The sequence below is a fragment of the Periplaneta americana genome, chromosome 7 (assembly GCF_040183065.1).
Source record: "Periplaneta americana isolate PAMFEO1 chromosome 7, P.americana_PAMFEO1_priV1, whole genome shotgun sequence".
In the NCBI taxonomy this organism is placed as follows: Eukaryota; Metazoa; Arthropoda; class Insecta; order Blattodea; family Blattidae; genus Periplaneta; species Periplaneta americana.
In genome coordinates this window covers 149,995,328-150,014,659 of record NC_091123.1, presented here as the reverse complement: position 1 = coordinate 150,014,659, position 19,332 = coordinate 149,995,328, and the positions used below count along the sequence as shown (strand labels likewise).

General features: G+C 35.8%; 1 protein-coding gene across 12 annotated transcripts in view; it reads left to right on the top strand.

The window, feature by feature from the left end:
• LOC138703582 (histone-lysine N-methyltransferase 2C-like) overlaps positions 1–19,332 on the top strand; it is a 235,804-nt gene that overhangs the window by 83,261 nt on the left and 133,211 nt on the right. For 11 of the 12 annotated variants that reach the window (XM_069831570.1, XM_069831573.1, XM_069831575.1 and 8 more), the window contains 5 exons: positions 257–445; positions 2,177–2,294; positions 5,402–5,604; positions 8,541–8,665; positions 16,865–17,110. In XM_069831570.1, the coding sequence (XP_069687671.1) occupies positions 257–445; positions 2,177–2,294; positions 5,402–5,604; positions 8,541–8,665; positions 16,865–17,110 (881 nt within the window). The remainder of the gene's footprint in view (positions 1–256; positions 446–2,176; positions 2,295–5,401; positions 5,605–8,540; positions 8,666–16,864; positions 17,111–19,332) is intronic. The other variant, XM_069831580.1, reaches the window with a different exon arrangement.

The following is a 19,332-nucleotide window of genomic DNA, read 5'->3' as shown; positions in this document are numbered from 1 at the left end:
GTGTTTGTTTGAAGCTTTACACAGCGTATTTGTATTAGTAATGTTGGATTCTATCTTGTTAGCACCTAGACTACAAGAGTGTTGTTTTGCAACAGTGTGTACATGTGCGTGTGCAACCTTATATCTGTTGTAATATCAAGGGGAAGAAGAGATGTACAATGAGAGAACTTAACATATAGGAAGAATGAAGATATCACTGACTTAGAATGTTGGTGTTGTTGGTGCATTTAACAATTTGAACTTTGTCATTGAACAGGATTACCCAACATGGACAGTAAAGATGTAGAAGAGATTTTCAAAGGCGTGCTCACAGACGAGTCCCAAGAATCTCAGGAATCCGTATTCCCATTGGGTTCGGTTGGAACAGCTCCTAGCACCCCAGTTCATACATCTTCTGTGCAGCAGGGTGCCAATTTGGTTTCTCCATCTGGTGTAAACCATCCAGGTAATTGCACTAAAATTGGTTAATGTTGTATAGATCTGTGGCATTCTTTGTATTGTATTGTATTAACATTCCATAGTATTCATACATTGCTTTACAGCTAGAATATGGAACAAGTCAAAAAACTTAATACTATTATCAAGTGTTAATTTATAGCCACAGTCTAGATGAAATATATACAGATGAGGTTTACAATATAATCTAATAGTACAACACAAAGTTTTAGTATCAATTTCATGAAGTGTTATTGAATGTCATGAATTCACCTACAGAATAGAAGGCGTGAGAAATTAGGTACTTCTTTAATTTGGCCCTAAATAATCTTATGTTTTGAGTTTCATTTTTCATATCAATAGAGAGGCTATTAAAAATTTTTATTGCCATATAATGCACTCCTTTTTGATAGCACGATAGACTTGCTGATGAATATGAAAGTCATTTTTTGACGTGTATTTATGCTATGAACTGTTGAATTAGTTACAAAGTTTTCATGATTACATACGAGGAAGATTATTAATGAAAAAATATACTGGCAAGCCATGGGCATTATTCGTAGTTTTTTTTAAATAGTCCTACACAATTCCCTAGATTTGGCACCTACTATTATTCTAATTACTCTTTTTTTGTAATGAGAATATACTGTTACTATCTGTGGAATTTCCCCAGAATATTATTCCAAAACTCATTACCTAGTGGAAGTATGCAAAGTATATTGTTTTTAAGGTATTGATATTTACTATGTTTTGCATAGCAAAATAAGCTGAATTTAGTTTGGGGGTAATTTCTTTAATATGATTTTTCCAATTTAACACATTATCGATTTTTAAGCCAAGAAATTTGGTTGTTGTTCTTTCTAATGGACTGGAAAGGAGAACATTAAAATGTATTTAAAACAGACAAAAAAATTATAAAAAATTACATCTTCTTTCACAAACTTGCACTATTCAGACAATTGCTGTCACTTGAGCTGGTTGTTCACAGGAGGGATACTTTAAAGTATAAACATAGCTCATTAAAAATCATACATTTGCGAAGCGAAAAGACGTAAGTCAAAAGGCAAATCAGCATTTGTGAGGTGTATTAAATTCTACAATTTGGAATTTCTCTTTCGAGAATCTTTCCTTCCCCACTCTGTCCTAGGGTAGTGATCGACATGATTTTTGTTGTCACTCTCTCCCTAGCTGAATACATATATTGTTTTGCGCTTTTCTCTGTTTCGCTTCAATTCGCCTCTTCAGCTAGGGAGAGTGTGACGACAAAAATCATGTCGATCACTACCCTAGGACAGAATGGGAAAGGAAAGATTCTCGAAAGAGAAATTCCAAATTGTAGAAAAAAATCATACATTCAACTTAAGTAATAATAATAATAATAATAATAATAATAATACATTTAGGTATTGTATGTTCTTTGACTTAATGAATATTATTCCAACACAGCACTGGAATTTATAAGACATCCAAAGTTTCTGGAGTTGTGTACAATAGCATAAAATCGATTACAAATATATTTGTAGAATATTCTTTGGTTCCCACATTAACACAACCTGCATGATATGAGACTTGAACCCACAGCCTTTCCATTATTGGCTACACATCTTAACAGACTCATCTGATGTGTCAGAATCAACTGTGATTGTGGGATTGTATAATTTCGTTTAAAGAAGGCGTAGGTGACTTTAGAATGGAGGAGAAGGTTTCTAGTGATATTTATTTTGTGTGTTTTTGTTAACAGCCTTGCAGTCAGGTCTCAACAGGTCACAAGTGTCAGGCCCTCTTCCATCAGTTGGTCAACCGAACTTGTCACCAATCAGCTTCCCACCTCCTTCACCGTATCATTCAGAATACAGCAAGTAAGTGCAACAGACTGTGAAATGTATAACCTTCTTGGTTTTATCTTTGTATAGTCACTAAACTGAATGAGAGACAAACCCCCATGGTGTATAGAACTGACTTTGACAGTCATGTTGTTTCATTGCGGCTCATTAGTTTCGAAATTCGCGGTTTCAGTCATAGCTGAAGGTGGTAAGTTGTATTGGGTGGTAAAATCCTCCACATGGTTTTATTCAGAAGAAAATGAAAGCCAATTCTATGTCATGGACTTACGTCACCTGATAAAATGCTGTTCATGAATACTAGGTGTCCAAACAAAATTTACCAGCTGTTTCTTGCTGTGAAGTTTTCTTTTTTGTGGACAGATATCTCTGAAGGCTTGCATCTAATAGGAAGCCTCTATTAATACATGACTCACAGCCTGCTCTACAGTATGTTGCAAGATACCCTGAACACATTGCACTGTGTTGTCGTTACTCTTAGAGGCTACCTATCATCACATTAGATTCCTGTGATCCAAAAAAAAAAAAAAAAAAAAAAAAAAAAAAAAAAAAAAAAGGCAACAGAAATACTGTGATAATTTTTTTACACAACACAATATCTGTTTTATAACTGTGTGTTCTACACGTTTTCCACCATTTTATATGACATGTTCCATACATTCTCTCATGCTAGAGTCCAGATCACGCTGCTCTCTTGTTACATTGTGCAGAACTGTTTTGTCAGTGTTTTCACGAAGATCATTTAGACCAGGGCTGGGCACCAAGAGCGAATTCTACTCTCTCTCACAGGGCGTCACATGACTTCTCTTCAATCCCTTTCTTCCCTGCCAAACACCGCGCAACGTTGATACCGTGACGGATAAATATTGAACATCCCTGTTTAAAGACTGAATTCACTCCTGATGCCCAGCCCTGATTTAGACTATGTAGAATGGGTTTGAAACACTGTTCTTTCATTATCCTCCACAAAAACGCATCACATACAGACAAGTGTGGATGTGGTGTGGGATATGAAAAGTATGACTGTCTAGAAAGCAACTGACCTGGAATGCAGGTCGGAGATTTTCGGGGACTGTGTTCCAAGGCAGCTCCTATTTTATAAACACAACTGTCCTACTTCGATAAAATCTCACTTACGACTGACTATAGGCAGAAAGAGTGTCGTGCTTTCATTGAGTAGTATGCCAGAAATTGCATGGAGCTCGGGCCGCCAACTGGTCAAGCAGCGTTATGGGATTCTAAACTGCCTGCACTGTACTTAGACCATACAATGTATAAATGAAGTCAAATATTTTATTTTGGTATAACGTAAATGTGTTATGTGTAATTCAAAAAACGAGTCTGTCTTTTTGGAGTGTGTTTTTTAATTTATATAATATGTATGTCTTTTGATTGATAGTTATAAAATAAATTATGAATAGTGATATCATTTGCAACATGAAAAAGAGATTGTTGTGAAACACATATAATACGAGGGGGATCCAGGAAATAACGACCTTTGCACATACCCGCCGCGCAGCTGACTCCCCTTCCTTGTTTGAAGGTCAACTGGCTTCCTTAACATGTGTTCTCATAATGTTGTAAGTACTGGTTGCAACAAGTCGCCATTGTGCATTTTGTGTTACTTCAAAATGAACGACGTGATTGATAATCCCGCCGACTGTGAGGTGAGGAGTGTGATTCGATTTTTGAATGCCCGACATTTGAAACCTGCAGAAATTTACCGGCAATTGAAAGAAGTGTATGGTGATACTGTAATGAATGAAAGAAATGTGAGAAAATGGTGCGAAATGTTCAACAATGGGCGAACAAATGTCCATGATGAAACTCGACCCGGACGCCCATCACTCATCACAGAAGACCTAAAGACTAAAGTGAACGACAGAATCTTGCAAGACAAGCGCACATCACTCGACGAATTGCATATTGCCTTTCCTGACATTTCTCGTTCTTTGCTTGGTGAAATTGTGTCGCAACATCTTGGCTACCACAAAATCTGTGCACAATGGGTTCCACAGGAACTGAGTGACCAACACAAAACTCAGAGAATGTCCTCAACATTGACATTCTTGATGCGATATCACACAGATGGAGATGCCTTTCTTGATCAAATTGTGACTGGTGATGAGACCTGGGTGTCTCACAACACCCCAGACACCAAGCGCCAATCACGTCAGTGGCATCATCCCTTATCACCCAAGAAACCGAGAAAATTCAAACAGACTCTCTCAACACAAAAAGTCAAAGGTGTTCTTTTGCTGGATTTCATGCCAAAAGGCACTACGATCAATGCAAATCGTTATTGTGAGACTTTACGAAAACTACGGCAAGCCATCCAAAACAAGAGGCGAGGAATGCTTTCGAGAGGAGTTGTGCTTCTTCACGACAACGCCCGCCTGCACACTGCTGCTTCAACTCGAGAATTCCTGGATCAATTCGGTTGGGAAATCTTTGTTCATCCGCCCTATAGTCCAGACCTTGCTCCTAGCGATTTTCACCTTTTCACTAAGCTGAAAGACTTTCTGGGTGGTACGCGTTTTGGAAGTGATGAAGAGTTGAAGAAGACAGTGAACACCTGGCTTAATGAACTGGTGGCACAGGAGTATAACACGGGAATTCTAAAGCTAGCGAACAGATACGACAAATGTTTAAATGTAGGTGGTGATTATGTAGAGAAGTAAAGGAAGCTTCAGTTATGTAACAGACTTTGTTTTTTCAAATAAATATATTTTTTTTAATTATTACAACAAAACGGTCGTTATTTCCTGGATCCCCCTCGTATGTAATGGAAAATTCTATCTTTATGGCACTCATTTATATTACTTTCTTTGCTGTGAATGTTTAAACATGATTTGCCTTTATTGTCTTGTTGGCAGAGTTACAAATATCTGTACAAACTTATTTTGGATTATTTCTTTTACTGTAAATATATCTGAGTGTTCGAGGCGCAGAAGAAAGATGTTTTGAATATTGTATTTACCATACTTCACGTTTTTCAGATATATTCCCAAAAGTGAAAATAGTCTAAAAAATCTTTTGTATCTAGATTTAGGAGTATTGATACTTGTACTAAAGCTCTATAAACGATTGGGTATTAATATTTAATTATATCATTTGCATTACAGTAGTCCTTTCTCAGAGCCTGCGAGCCCATGGCTTTCACAAGCAGATATTGAGGGTATTGATGGTAGCTCTTCGTCAACACCTTCTTCAAACCGTCAGAGTACTTTGAAAATGGAAGCAGATGAAGCACTGGGCAGTAGTGCCACTATATCATCTGTCTTGTATGCCAACTTGAATCATCCTGAGTGGAAGAAAGAATTTCCTCGTAAGTTAACTTTATTATCGAAGTTTGGATTTTGAATGGAGCACTTTCTGAAAATATTGTTGTGTGGTTTTCAAATGGAAAACAGCAGAGAGTTATATATCTAACAGGTGTTTTATAGTGAGTTTAAAACAAACCAGTTTTATGAATAATCTGTAATTTCATGAAACCAGCATAATGCTTTTCATTGAGGAAATAAAGAAACGTCACATATTATTTTTCATGAAACTGTGTGATAGTGTTCTACAGTAATAACAGGTTTTGTTCATTTCGTTGCATAAATAATAATTTAGTATTGTTTAGATAGGCCAGGAAAAATCCCGTCTCCTCTTTAGAATTACTGTATAATTTTATTTGAAGCAACATAGTAACAGTGACATTACCCTCGGCTGTATATGAGGAACCAAATATTGAAGTAATCCATATTATTTGATTTTTGCGATCTGTTAAACAGTACGGAAAACGATTTACAAAAATGCCGTATTATAATGTGTTACAAATTACACATTTAAGGTCTTAATCATAAAAGTCCCTTTTTAAATAGTTATGGAATATTATGTGTTGCTGAGAGAAAACAATATCCTTCATAACTGGGTATTCCACTGCCACCGAGTATTTACTCATTTGCAGTGAATAAATACATATACATATAAGATGATAGCTTTAAACTTTGATTCTCTTCGTGTATGAGTTGCATTGGAAAGAGTAGTAACACCAGGGTTTATGAAACAATCTGGAAGTGAGTTTATGGTTTACAAAATTATTCAAAACAAGTTTCAACCATCAACTGTCATCTTCAAGGCTGGGAAATCTTGGTGGTATTTGTATATTGCATTATGTTCCCTTGCATTGCTACTCTTCACAGCTTGGAGCATACATCGAGGACATACTATACATCTCTTAGAGACGAAATTAGTAACTTTGTTATTTTTTATTATTTGATAGAGTTACTGAATACTTAATTAACATTTTATGAAAGAAAGTATTACAAATTCCCAGTACTGCATTATTATTTGAAATGTAAATCACACATTTTCTTCCTTATTATAGATGTGAGATTTCCATGTTACAACATTGTTGTCTTAATTTGTAATTTAATTAATTGGGAGCCTAAATTCTACAGTAATTTCTTCTGTGGAAAAGCTGTACCATTTAAACTCATCAGCTTCAATATTCGTTTGCCATTAGTGCCCTCTTCCAAAATGTAATGCTTCATATTTCGCATTTCAGAGATTGCAAGTTGTAGCATACAGTATTGCTGGCAATAGTCTGGAGATTTAAGTAGTTAAATTCTCTATTGGCTATTTTATTTTATGAAAACCAACACCATTTCTTAATACTAGTACCAGACATTTAAGTATCATGTTTTCTGTCTTTCTCTTTTTTTAATTTAACAATAAATGTGGCACAGAAATACCTTATTTCCTCTAAATACCTCATTATAGTAGGTGTGGGGGGAAATGAAGGATGTTCTTTAGGTCTTACATTTCTAAAATGGTGAGCTGAAAACAATACCATCTATCATAGTTCACCTTCATATTTCAAAGATAGATATGGTATTTAGTGGGAGTATCTATCTGACAGCTTCCTGGCGAATTCTGGTGTCAGCAAGGAGTTGGACTATCTCTTGTAATATTTTATTTTATTTTTTTATTATTTATTTATTTATGTATTTATTTATTTATGTATTTATTTACTTATGTATTTATTTATGTATTTATTTCTTTATGTATGTAAGTATGTATTTATTTATTTATTTATTCACTCACTCACTCACTCACTCACTCACTCATTCAGAAAAGTCAGTCCAGAAAATTAGAAAGGAAAATTATGGGGCCTATTTGAATTTAAACAAATTTTATATACTGGCTGACATAAGTGATATTGTTTTAATAGGGGAAGCAGCAGACATGATACAATTATTCAGAGTTTTGATCAATGAATCAAAAGACACTGGTTTAAAAATCAGTTTCTAAAACCAAATGTACGAACATATGAAGGCACTCGAATAAAATAAACACATTTAAAATAGAGTTGGGAATTTGAAAAAGTAGAAATATTCTGAGATATATGATTAACAATGAAAATCTGTTAGAGAAGGAAATCATATACTGCTTAGCCAAGGCACACAAATGCTACTGCAGTCTCCAAAAAGTTCTGGAGCCCAAACTCCTCTACAGAACTAAGAGTCTACAAAACAGTAATATTACCTGTGAGTTTATAATCGATTTAAAAAAAAAAACCTTTATATATTGCACATGAAACTGAGAGAAGTGCTGTATAGAAAAGAATAACCAAGAATACTTGTAGTTGGTACCCACTTAGTTTTTTTTCAATTGTATGTATGTATTTATTTACACTGCAAGTGGGCAAGCACCCGATGGCAGTGGTATACACAATATAAACAATACACAATACAATAAGAATACACAATACAATTTAACACAATAATTAAATTAATAATAAAACATAAAATAACCTAATTTTACAATACAACCTACATATGTATAGGCCCTACCTAAGTTTCAATAGTCTTTCACTTTACTCTCATCTCACTCACTGTAGTGGCACTATGACGATTTCACTGACACTTTAGGACACATTTCACTGACACACTATAACACATTTCACTGACACTCTATAACACATTTCACTGACACTATAGAACACATTTCATTGACGCTATAAATTAAAAAAAAAAAGTTTGAGAATTTTGGAGCTGCTGGTGCTTCATTTTAGTTGATTATAACATAAATATCGAACCTGCATATAGTTCATATTGTGTCTTACTTTTAAAAGAGATTTTACTTTAGATCTTTTTCTTCTAATCAGTCATTTGAGTAATGGTAGTGGTAATCAGTTCTAAGTTTTAATGAAGGTACCGAATGTTTGCTTATAATTTGGTTACTGACTGTGTCATACATATATTTCATCCTCAGTCTGGGCAGATCGATATAAGCAGATTTTAAAGAAGTGGCGAGCTCTTCCTACGGAACAAAAAACTCCATTTCTACAACAAGCCCGAGATAACCGTGCTACTCTGAGGATGAAGAAAGCTCAGCAGGTGAGTGTTACATAGATTGTGTGGTTCACTTGTAATTACTGGGATCTCCCATAGTCTGTTGATTGGGTTAATTCCACAACTTAAGTCTTCTTTTAAACCTTATTCCATTTGTACCTAGTTGTTATAAGTTATTTTGATCGAAAGGAGCATATTTGTAAAGATTTAATATCGATTTTATGTAAGATTTTTTTTTATTTTTTTATTTTTACAATCACAGATTGTATGTATGATTTCAGCGTGAAAAAATTATAAATTTAGCTTGTTTATTTCAATCAGACTATAAAATTTAACAAGTTTTATACATAGCAGTGCAGAAGTTGAATTTTTTAATGTGACATTGTTATGGAATCGATGTTTGAGTAATAATCTAATAATACAAAAGGCAACCCCAAGCAAAACGGAAATGATTATTAAAGACAAATGTCTCTCTGTCTCTTTTTTAACAAGAAATTCAGGCACATTCTTTGTGTTTTTTTGTACTTTCCATCTCTTCCCCTTATATGCCTCTGTGTATCAGTGCATATTCACCCAGAACCTACACTTTATTTTTTCTCTTCTTAGTTTTCCTCTCTCTTCTGCTTCTTATGTTAAATGTTGCTTCTTTGAGAGAAGGAGGGTAGATTTTGAAGATTTGAATTTTCCCTAGTAATTTTGGCATGCAGTCTATGTGGTTTTGTCCAACCTTTGAACTGTACAAGAGCCTAAACGCAGATATTGTCCATATTTAGTTATAAATAATTACTCATTTATTTATTTTTATATGGTTATTTCTTTATTTTTACATTCTTGCACTGTAAATATGAGAAGTGTGCGCAGTTTTTCTTTTGTTCAGTATTCACTATAAACAACAGATTTAGTTTTAAGCTGGTTGTTCTTTGTGATCTGATGGTCACCATTCTTGAATCTGAAACAAAGTATCATGGGTTCAGCCTGAACGAGGGCACTGGATTATTTGGTAGAAGAAATTCTAGTGTGGCTTCCATCATATGAGGAAGTGAAGTTGTTGATCTCGTGTAGTAGACTTACAGAGTTTAAAATGTCCCTATGTTCATGAATGAAGATGAGTAAAGGTAAAATTATATTTCCAGGCTTGCGATTACTCTGTTCTGAGCTCTTGATAATAGAACTCTTCTCTGATTGATTTGGAAAGCCTCTGATATAAAGAATAAACATGTCAATTCAAAATCTCACTGGTCCACAGCCTTCTGTGTACAATGTAAAATGGAGCAGAACTAATAATAACGATGTCAAGTATTCGATTTTGGAAACCAAAAAAAAAAAAAAAATAATAATAATAATTTCAAGGGAAAAATTGTTCCGGGGCTGGGTATCGATCCTGGGACCTCTGGTTGAATGTACCAGCGCTCTGCCAACTGAGCTACCCGGGAACTCCACCCGACACCATCTCAACTTTTTTCCCTTTATATCCACACAACTCGTGTGGGCTGACGAAACGCCAGAGACCCACATTGAGTGCACACAATCTCTGTGACTTGGATACCCGGCTCCGGAACAATTTTTCCCTTGAAATTATTCAAATCTGCTTTACAGGGAGCCTTACCTGAAAGACTAGATTTGCATAATATATGTTACTGTGTACGTTAACAGAAAACCACAATTCCAAGTCACACAGAGATTGTGTGCACTCGATGTGGGTCTCTGGCGTTTCGTCAGTCCACCCGAGTTGTGTGGATATAAAGGGAAAAAAGTTGAGACTGTGTCGGGTGGAGTTCCTGGGTAGCTCAGTTGGCAGAGCGCTGGTACGTTCAACCAGAGGTCCCGGGATCGATACCCGGCCCCAGAACAATTTTTCCCTTGAAATTATTCAAATCTGCTTTACAGGGAGCCTTACCTGAAAGACTAGATTTGCAAAAAAAATAATGTTATGAAGTGAATATTTTCTCTTATATACGAAATATTGTCATTAAATTGTACAACTGTAGGTACCTGTATTGGCCCGAATCTAATACAATGTTTTTTGCATAAAAACAGTCCTGCAAAAATCGGACTCATTATTATCAAGGCCTAAGGCATTTGAAGTATAGAAGAAGTCTACTTGTGTGTTACACAGACTGTACTATCAACGTATCGCGCAGATGATGCATACAGGACTGGGCCTCCCGCTTTGTCAAGGTCACATGTTCAATCTGATCTACCCTATTCCCGATTTTTATTACTGTACTGGTACTGTAATATTACTGTACTCTCTCTCATATATTGGATAAATTTATTTTTAACGTGTTTAAAATTTGTATGGAGGTTTAGTAAAGTCATGTAAAATACGAAAACAAAAGTCTATAAAATAATTATAGATGACTGTACAAAGCTGCAGCATGCACTATTTATTTAATCAACAATCGCAGTCTATCCACCAATGAGATACTGCATTAGATAGTAATGAAAGATTTGAAAATAATTACAGTACTACCGGAGATAAAGGTACAGTTTATTAGTTTTCTTTCATTCTATAACATTTTTAATGTATACATTGTACAGTATATAGTGTAATATTTTTATTTTCCTAAAAAAAATATCTGAAAACTTGGGATCGTATTATATTCGAGGTCATACTAGATTCGAGCCAATATGTTAATTGATACCACCAAAATTTAGTTTTTTTTTTTTGTAGTTTTTTACATCGATGGATGATTTATTTAAAATATCTGTACAAAATACGAAAAATTGGAAGATTGGAAGATAAAATTATCGGATCAAAGGCTTTGAATATGATCTATAGGCCAACTTAAAAATTCAGAATCAGCTAAAAATTACATTTACTGAGAGGAATGAAAATTGGAAAACATGTTTTTTTTTTTCTTTCCCATTAGGCCTAATTGAAATTTAATTAAATTCTGTATGAACATCATGCTATGTTAGAGGAATAACTATAGGCTATATAAACTTCTTTTGTGCATTTAACTATCAGAAATGAAGAGCTACTCTATTTCGTAATGTGAAAACTTCATAATGCCATCATTTTCTGAAACCTTGAATTGTCTAATACTATCTCTCGCAATTTGTGTACGTATTAGTAATATATCTCCAAAGGTAACTTAATGTTTGCTGTATAATTTAACTTTTACACATATGCTCTTTTAAATACAAGCAGTGACTAGTGATTTATGAATCAGAGATGTGTTAATTGTAATATTTCTTTTCCATAAAATTAAAATTTGTTGCTTAGATTAGGCCAGAATGTAACATCTTTGCTTTGTAGAGCACACATTTCTTGGGGAGGGGGGACGTTCAGTTCATGGGATAGATATGTGTGACATTGTTAGTGGGACGTGTTGGGAATTTCGTGTGTTTCAATGTGGGAATTTAAGTGTGTCTTTAAATGTTTTTTTGTATTAATGGATGTGCCTTTTACAAACGTGTAATGTTCAGTTAGAAATATTTTGGGGGTTTATTTTCTTCGGCTTGTTTTAATACTGTTTAGGATGGTTTCAGAAATGGAGTTTTAAATTTTATATTAGTGTGTTGTATGTTGACAAATTATGATGCATGTTTTTATTGAAAATTATTACGACAAAGTGTTTAATTACAAAAGTATATTGTAGGAAGAAATTTTTTGAGCATGTAAACAGTATTCATCATTTAAAAGACAACGAGAAATGAACTTCGAAATTGTCTTAATGATACCATTATATTAAAAATTTTGAAATAAAATAATTATCTTACCATTTTGTATTAAACAGTGAAAAATTCTTGATGCATCAGTAATACAACTTGTATATTTATCTAAATTAATGTCTTTGATGGTATTAATCATCATTCTGACCCTTCTTTGTGTTAAATGTTTTATTTTGTCTTCAATATCACAACCTTTTTCTTTTTGTTGTCACCACCACCTCCTTCACTATCATCATCATTGCCATCATTACCTCACTTCCTTTTTTTCTTTCTCTTAACCTTCGTCATTAATATCATTTTGTTATTCTCCTTTCTCTGCTTCTACATCTCGTCTTTTTCATCTTTTAATCCCTTTTTTTCGTCTTTTCTTCTTTGTCATCATCATCATTAGCACCACTGTCATCCCCACTACCACCAGTCACGAAGAATTGGGCATTTTGCCTATTCTTTCCTTTATTTCCATAAGGATTGTGAATAGGCAATTTGGTGCTTATGAATGACGGGATTCTTTGGCTGTTTGGTCAGCATGGTGCAAGACCATTACTCTTGGTACTACAAAACAAAGCCTGGGACACCTACACAGTTCTTGTTAATATTTAGATAATTGTGGCTAAATAATAAGTACACTTAAATTATGTTTGCATGCTGATATTTGCATGACTTTATGTGAAAAAAGTGCAGAGCTTGACCATTTATATTGTATTAACTGAATTATTCTTCTCATCTTTGACAGTTCTGTTGAGACAATTGTATTCTTGAACTTCATACTTTATAGATAGGGTGACCAGATTCACGTCGATAAAAAATAGGACACAAAGCTTAAAAAACGAGGACATTGTTCGAAAAAAGAGGAAAAAATATGTGCTTAGATTTAGGCTTAGGTCTATATTATAGGTCTTTAAATTACGCCAATATCTATTTTATTACAAAATATTTACAGTACAGATTTAGGCTTATTTCATATCAAAAGTATGATAATATTTGTTTTGTTGCAAAATAATTATGAAAAACTTAAAATAATTAACCGTTGTTAATAATAATGATTTTACAGTTAGCTACTTATGAAAGTCATGAGAACTATAATAAAATTATTAAAGAGAACAGAAAATATCTTATTTAGATTTATATTCGCACCTTGATTTACTAGCTACCTCTGAGTGACGACCATAACAAGGAGGAGCAAAGGGAGTTACGATCGTTGGCAAAGAGTATATTCTGTCGATGCTGCTGCCACCCATAGGCAAATTACTTGAAAAGGTGTCAAAGCAGATAATTTCAAACTATCAGGTATACATTTCTTGATTTTTTAAAAATCTGCCCAGACTCCGGACAAAGGCCTAAAAAGGAGGACATGTCTGGACAAAAGAGGACGTCTGGTCACCTTATTTATAGAGTATCAGTATTGGATCATGTTTTAAATTGGACATGCATTTGTTTCACCCACAAAATTGAAGGATACATATTTAAGAAGTGAATATATTGGAGAACATTTCCAAATTTTAATGAAACGATTCATCATTGCTACTTTATATCCTGTTCGGAAATCATATTTAATTTTGTTTATTTTCGGCAGTGCATCTCATTCACAATTCCATATACAGTTTTATGCTATTTTGGTTTCTTTATTCATCACTGCAGAGTTGATTTAACAACCACATAACACATCACCATGATGACTTTCATTTGCTTATAGAAAAAGTGAATAACATAGTCTACATGGACATATGAAAGAATCCTGTCATTGAATTAACTGACCAATTGTTTCTCCCTCACCAGCTTGATTCCGATTGCAGATGTGTCTGCAGGGACATCATCTTGTGAAGCCGTAGATAGACAAAGTAGGAGGGAAAAAAATATGATAGTTGGTGCAGTGGACTAATAAAGTGCAGCATATCTAAAACTGAATAGTAGGTGATTCTTGGAAAGAAAAACTAACTTCCCATCATTATAACAGTATTGATAACTATGGTTATCCAACATAACTACATACTGCCTTTGAGGCAGACAAATGAACATGTTAAGAGTTAATTGTGATTTGGTTGCTGGCTGAAATTCAATTTTTTCATGTCAGGTATGTGAAAGTGGTTGTGAAACTTGGACTCTCACTTTGAGAGAGGAACATAAGTTAAGGGTGTTTGAGAATAAGGTGCTTAGGAAAATATTTGGCTCTAAGAGGGATGAAGTTACAGGAGAATGGAGAAAGTTACACAACACAGAACTGCACGCATTGTATTATTCACCTGACATAATTAGGAACATTAAATCCAGACGTTTGAGATGGGCAGGGCATGTAGCACATATGGGCGAATCCAGAAATGCATATAGAGTGTTAATTGGGAGGCCATAGGGAAAAAGACCTTTAGGGAGGCCGAGACATAGATGGGAAGATAATATTAAAATGGATTTGAGGGAGGTGGGATATGATAGGGAATGGATTAATCTTGCTCAGGATAGGGACCAATGGCAGGCTTATGTGAGGGCGGCAATGAACCTCCGGGTTCCTTAAAAGCCAGTAAGTAAGTAAGGTATGTGAAAGTATATAGGTACACTAAAATTAAGTTGAATTCTTCCAGTTTTAAATAATTTCCGCAAAAAATAAAAACCTTTTTATCTTCTGTTGTTTCGACAACAGCAAAGCTTTGGTGTCAGTGATCAAAGCAAGTAAGTACCTTTTAAGGGATGTGTAATTGTGTATGCTATAAGCAAGTCGACTGACTAACACACACACAGACAGACAGGGACAGAGAGACAGAAGGGAGAGGCTTTATATTTCAGGGACTTAATAAAACTGTGTTCATATTATCACGTAAAAGCACATATTATGCAAAATGGCATGTACATAATCCACCGTATAAAAGTTTTCTGAGAAAAATAAATACACACTTCGAGGAAAATGACTTTACGTGAATTTTATCAGACCAATAATCGAAATTCATGACAGTTCTTAGCAATATTATATCAAACCATTACCCCCTTTGATTGAAACTGGAATATCTTAGCACATGTTGATGGTATTTTTGGCAATATTTTTAGGTAGGTTGAGGATTTCCAGATAAACTCGTTACCATTGCTGTTGTGAGTGATGAATGTGGCACTTCATTTACAATAGGCAATAGTTGTCCACACGTGTGGAGTAACAGTTAGCACATCTGGCCAAGAAACCAGGTGGCCTGGGTTCGAATCCCGGTCGGGGCAAGTTAACCTGGTTGAGATTTTTTCTGGGGTTTTCCCTCTACCCAATATGAGCAAATAGTAACTATCGGTACTGGACCCCAGACTCATTTCACTGGCATTAGCATCTTCATTTCATTCAGACACTAAATAACCTGAGATGTTGATACTGCGTCGTAAAATAACCTACTAAAAAAAGTAGGCAATAGGTGAAGAGTACAAGGGAAAAAACAAAGTCACAATTCTCTTAAGGTGATGTCATTTTCTAATTCAGCGTATTACTGCAAAATTTATTGCTGTTCCTAATGAAAAAGTAGGAAAGGATGGCTGTATTCATGGTGATAGTTCTCTTTTACTGGTTTTGATAAGAAAAACACCTATAGTTTGCAGAAATATGCTGAATTAGATGATGACATCACCCTTATGAGAATTGTGACTTTGATTGTTTTTCCTGTGTACTCTTTAGATGTTCAGCAAATTCATTAGAATTATTATGTGACCACATCTTCTGTTACCTGAGAGGAGTAACTAAGAAGACTGACCAATTGAGGTGGTTAGAAGCAAAGGGGTGTAAGTGACATTTCTAAAAAAATGATTTAAGTGCATCGAAAGCATTTAAAATTTCAGTGGTAAAGGGATATATCTTTTAGCCACATCACACATTAACATTTAAAATTAAAACTTCACGGAATTTACGATTGCTTAGTAATGTTTAATGACATTTCATGAAAAATAACGCAAGTGCACTTACACCCCTTTGCTTCTGACCACCTCAATTATAAGGAAGCAACACATTGATCCTGAGAGTGGCAGTAGGCAACTTTTAAACTATTATTATTTTTTTTTTATTCTATTACAAACACTACAATTTCTGCAATGGTGGTATTTTAAGATTGAAATATGTTAGATACTGTAGTGTCTACTTGGTGGGAATGAATCTATTGCCAATTCTTCAGAAAAAATTAACTTCTTTCGTTATTGAAAACTTCATTATATCCTGGCTTTGTATAATTACATAGACTGTGAGTAAAAGTAACGAGTAAATGTGTATGGCTTTGCATAAAATTAAATATCCGAATTCGGTTGTTCCCATGTAAGTTTTATGTGATGGTTTTGTAGTTGTGAAACATCTCTATTATTCGGAATTTAGTAATATAAGGAGACATGTTTAAAGTTACATTTTTCATTGAACGTGTAGTTGTTGTTGTCCTTCACAAAGTCCTTTAGCATTAGGCAGTATCCTGCATGACATGAGCTGTAGTTGTAGTATTTAAAACTCCACATCTGAAATCAGCCTGTACTTCTCTTGACTTGGCTTACGGCTGTTGAGTCTCCCCCTTTACTACTTGTGTGTGTATGTGGGGACTTCCCACACCTCCTGCTATATACCGGCAGATCCCCAAGGATATCACAAAGCCCTCAGTTGGCACCATCAGCCCCGGCCCCCAGTCGACTCCGTCGACAAGTGGGGGGACAGGCGTCATCGGGGGTCCTCCACAGCTAGCCAAGAAAGCAGCAATTGGAGGAGGGGCAGGAGGGTCTGTGGTGACTTCCGTCGCTTTGGTTCAACAGAAGAGTGGTGCAGCTGCTGCTGGTAGTGGAGGAGGAGAAAGTGTGTCTCCTTCAGCAAATGTAGTAGAGGTGTGTGGAGGCCCTCAGCAGTCAGCGAAGGCTCAGCCACAGCAACAACAACAACAACAGCAGCAGCAACAGCAGCAGCAACTGCAAATAACTTCCTCCTCTGCTTCTTCCGGTGGCTTAGTTCAGCTTCACTCCTCTCCCAATACTCCGCCTAATCTGTCTCCACACACCCTTCCACTCCAGTCACCGAATCCCATTCCTGCGCAGCACCAGCTATCAAATAACCAACAGATGCAGCTTCACCAGTCGCCAAACCCTCACCAGGTGCCTCCTCCCCCTCCGTCCCCCTTGCATCATCAGATTCAACATCAGTCGATGAACCCCCATGTCATCCAGCAGATATCAAGTCCTCATCCAATCCAGCAGCTCCAGCCCACCCCTCCACACGTCATCCCTCACCAGTACACAATTCATCACCAGGTCCAGCAACAGTACCACCCAGGGAAGCCTCCCCCTCTCCAACACTCCGGGAACTCTCCAGTGAGCACAGTCATGTCTCCTCCTAGGCCGGTCTCTGCCGGCAAGATCCCATCTCCCTCAGTCACTCCTTCTCCTAATGTTGTTGTTGGTGGGAGAGAGATCGCTACAACTAACATGGGAAGCATTTTGAGCACTGTCGGGGGTGACGGTTCTGCAGGTCAACATCTAACACCCCCTCCACCCCAACACCATCCGCTGGGTCGATCGGCTGGAGCTCTGAATCTGCTGCCACAAGTTCAGCCCCAGTCGCAACCCACACCGCCGCCTCCACCCCCACCACCGCCACCGCCGCCACCCCCACCACCACCCAACCTCTTAAACAGCGGCACAGTGAACCCAGTGACTGATCAGCAGATTCGAGTGCTGACACCGTCTGAAATAATGCGCACACTCCCATCCCTAGGCCAGGAAACGTACGACTTACCCTCGACCGCGCCTACGGTGAGCCAGCCCAAACAGATTTGCTTCTCTTTTCCTGAATGGTCAAAATTTGTTATTGTTTAGATTACTTCTTTTGTTTTGTACTTTCTTATTATTTTGTGTTAAGCTGGATATTGTACGTTTCCTTATTCTTGTCGTACGTATTGTTTTGATCCATTTCGATATTGACATTGATTTTCTTTGAAACAACTGTAGATGTGAATACATAGAATTCTTTATTACAATATCCTATGATTTCATAAGTTCTGGCTTCTTGCTGCTGATGATTGCATTTAATTACATGTCGGAGCTAACAGGGCAGTGATTCTAAACCTCTGCATCCTTCTTTGTACTTTCTTCTATGTATAAATAATAATGTGTACCCTGGAAAACGATAAGAGTAGTGATTAGCAGCAAATAGTTAGTTCAAGAGCCTTATTTGTGTTGTCTTTCTGTGACTGTAATTGCAGTTACACTGAAAATGAAAATGCAGATTGTTTCAGTTTCAAGTGATATAGGTGGCAGAGTACTCCATGATTAGTACTTGGAGTCAGGACATCCATGATTTATGTTGCCTCAAAATGCACAGTTGAACACCAAATGGGAAGGTAGAAGACATATGGAGTTGTTTACAAGTCAGGAAACCCAATTTACAAGATTATAAGCCAACTGTTACTTTACAAAATCAACCTCTACAGCTGTACATGACAGCAAAACTTATTGGAAGTAAAAGAAATACAACGTGAGGAATTGATACTCGTACTATTTTTTTAAAGATATATCCTGTTCAATAGTTCTAAAATCACTTATGTCATTGAGCTAAGTGAGCTATATAGCTCTGCAGTAAACTCAAGTAAAACATCTCCAAATGATTTTAAAATTCATTTGGTTTCCAAGAAAATAGTGCATAATTGGTAAGGGTAGCATCCACAAAAATATCAGTGGCTGTGTGTGTGCATGCAGATTGTACGACGTCACATCATACTCAACAACTTTAACATTTCAAATTATTATTATGGATCTTTGAGTTGGCATCTTTGACCAAAAGTTACCTATTTCAGAACACTTATTTTCGTGTCATCTGCTGCCTATATCCTTTTGAAACAAATTTTGTTATTCGACTTGTGAACAAATTTTTAAATCCTTACTGTAGGTAAGTTCAAATTCCGGAATTTGCACTTGTATTCTTCAAAACAGTCATCTGTGGTGGTGTTAGTTGTAATTTTGAAATAGCTTTAGAAGAATGCAGAGGATATTTTATACTGCTTTGTGCTAGCATGTAATTTTGTTTTGTGTTTTATGCTATAATAGCAAATTGAATA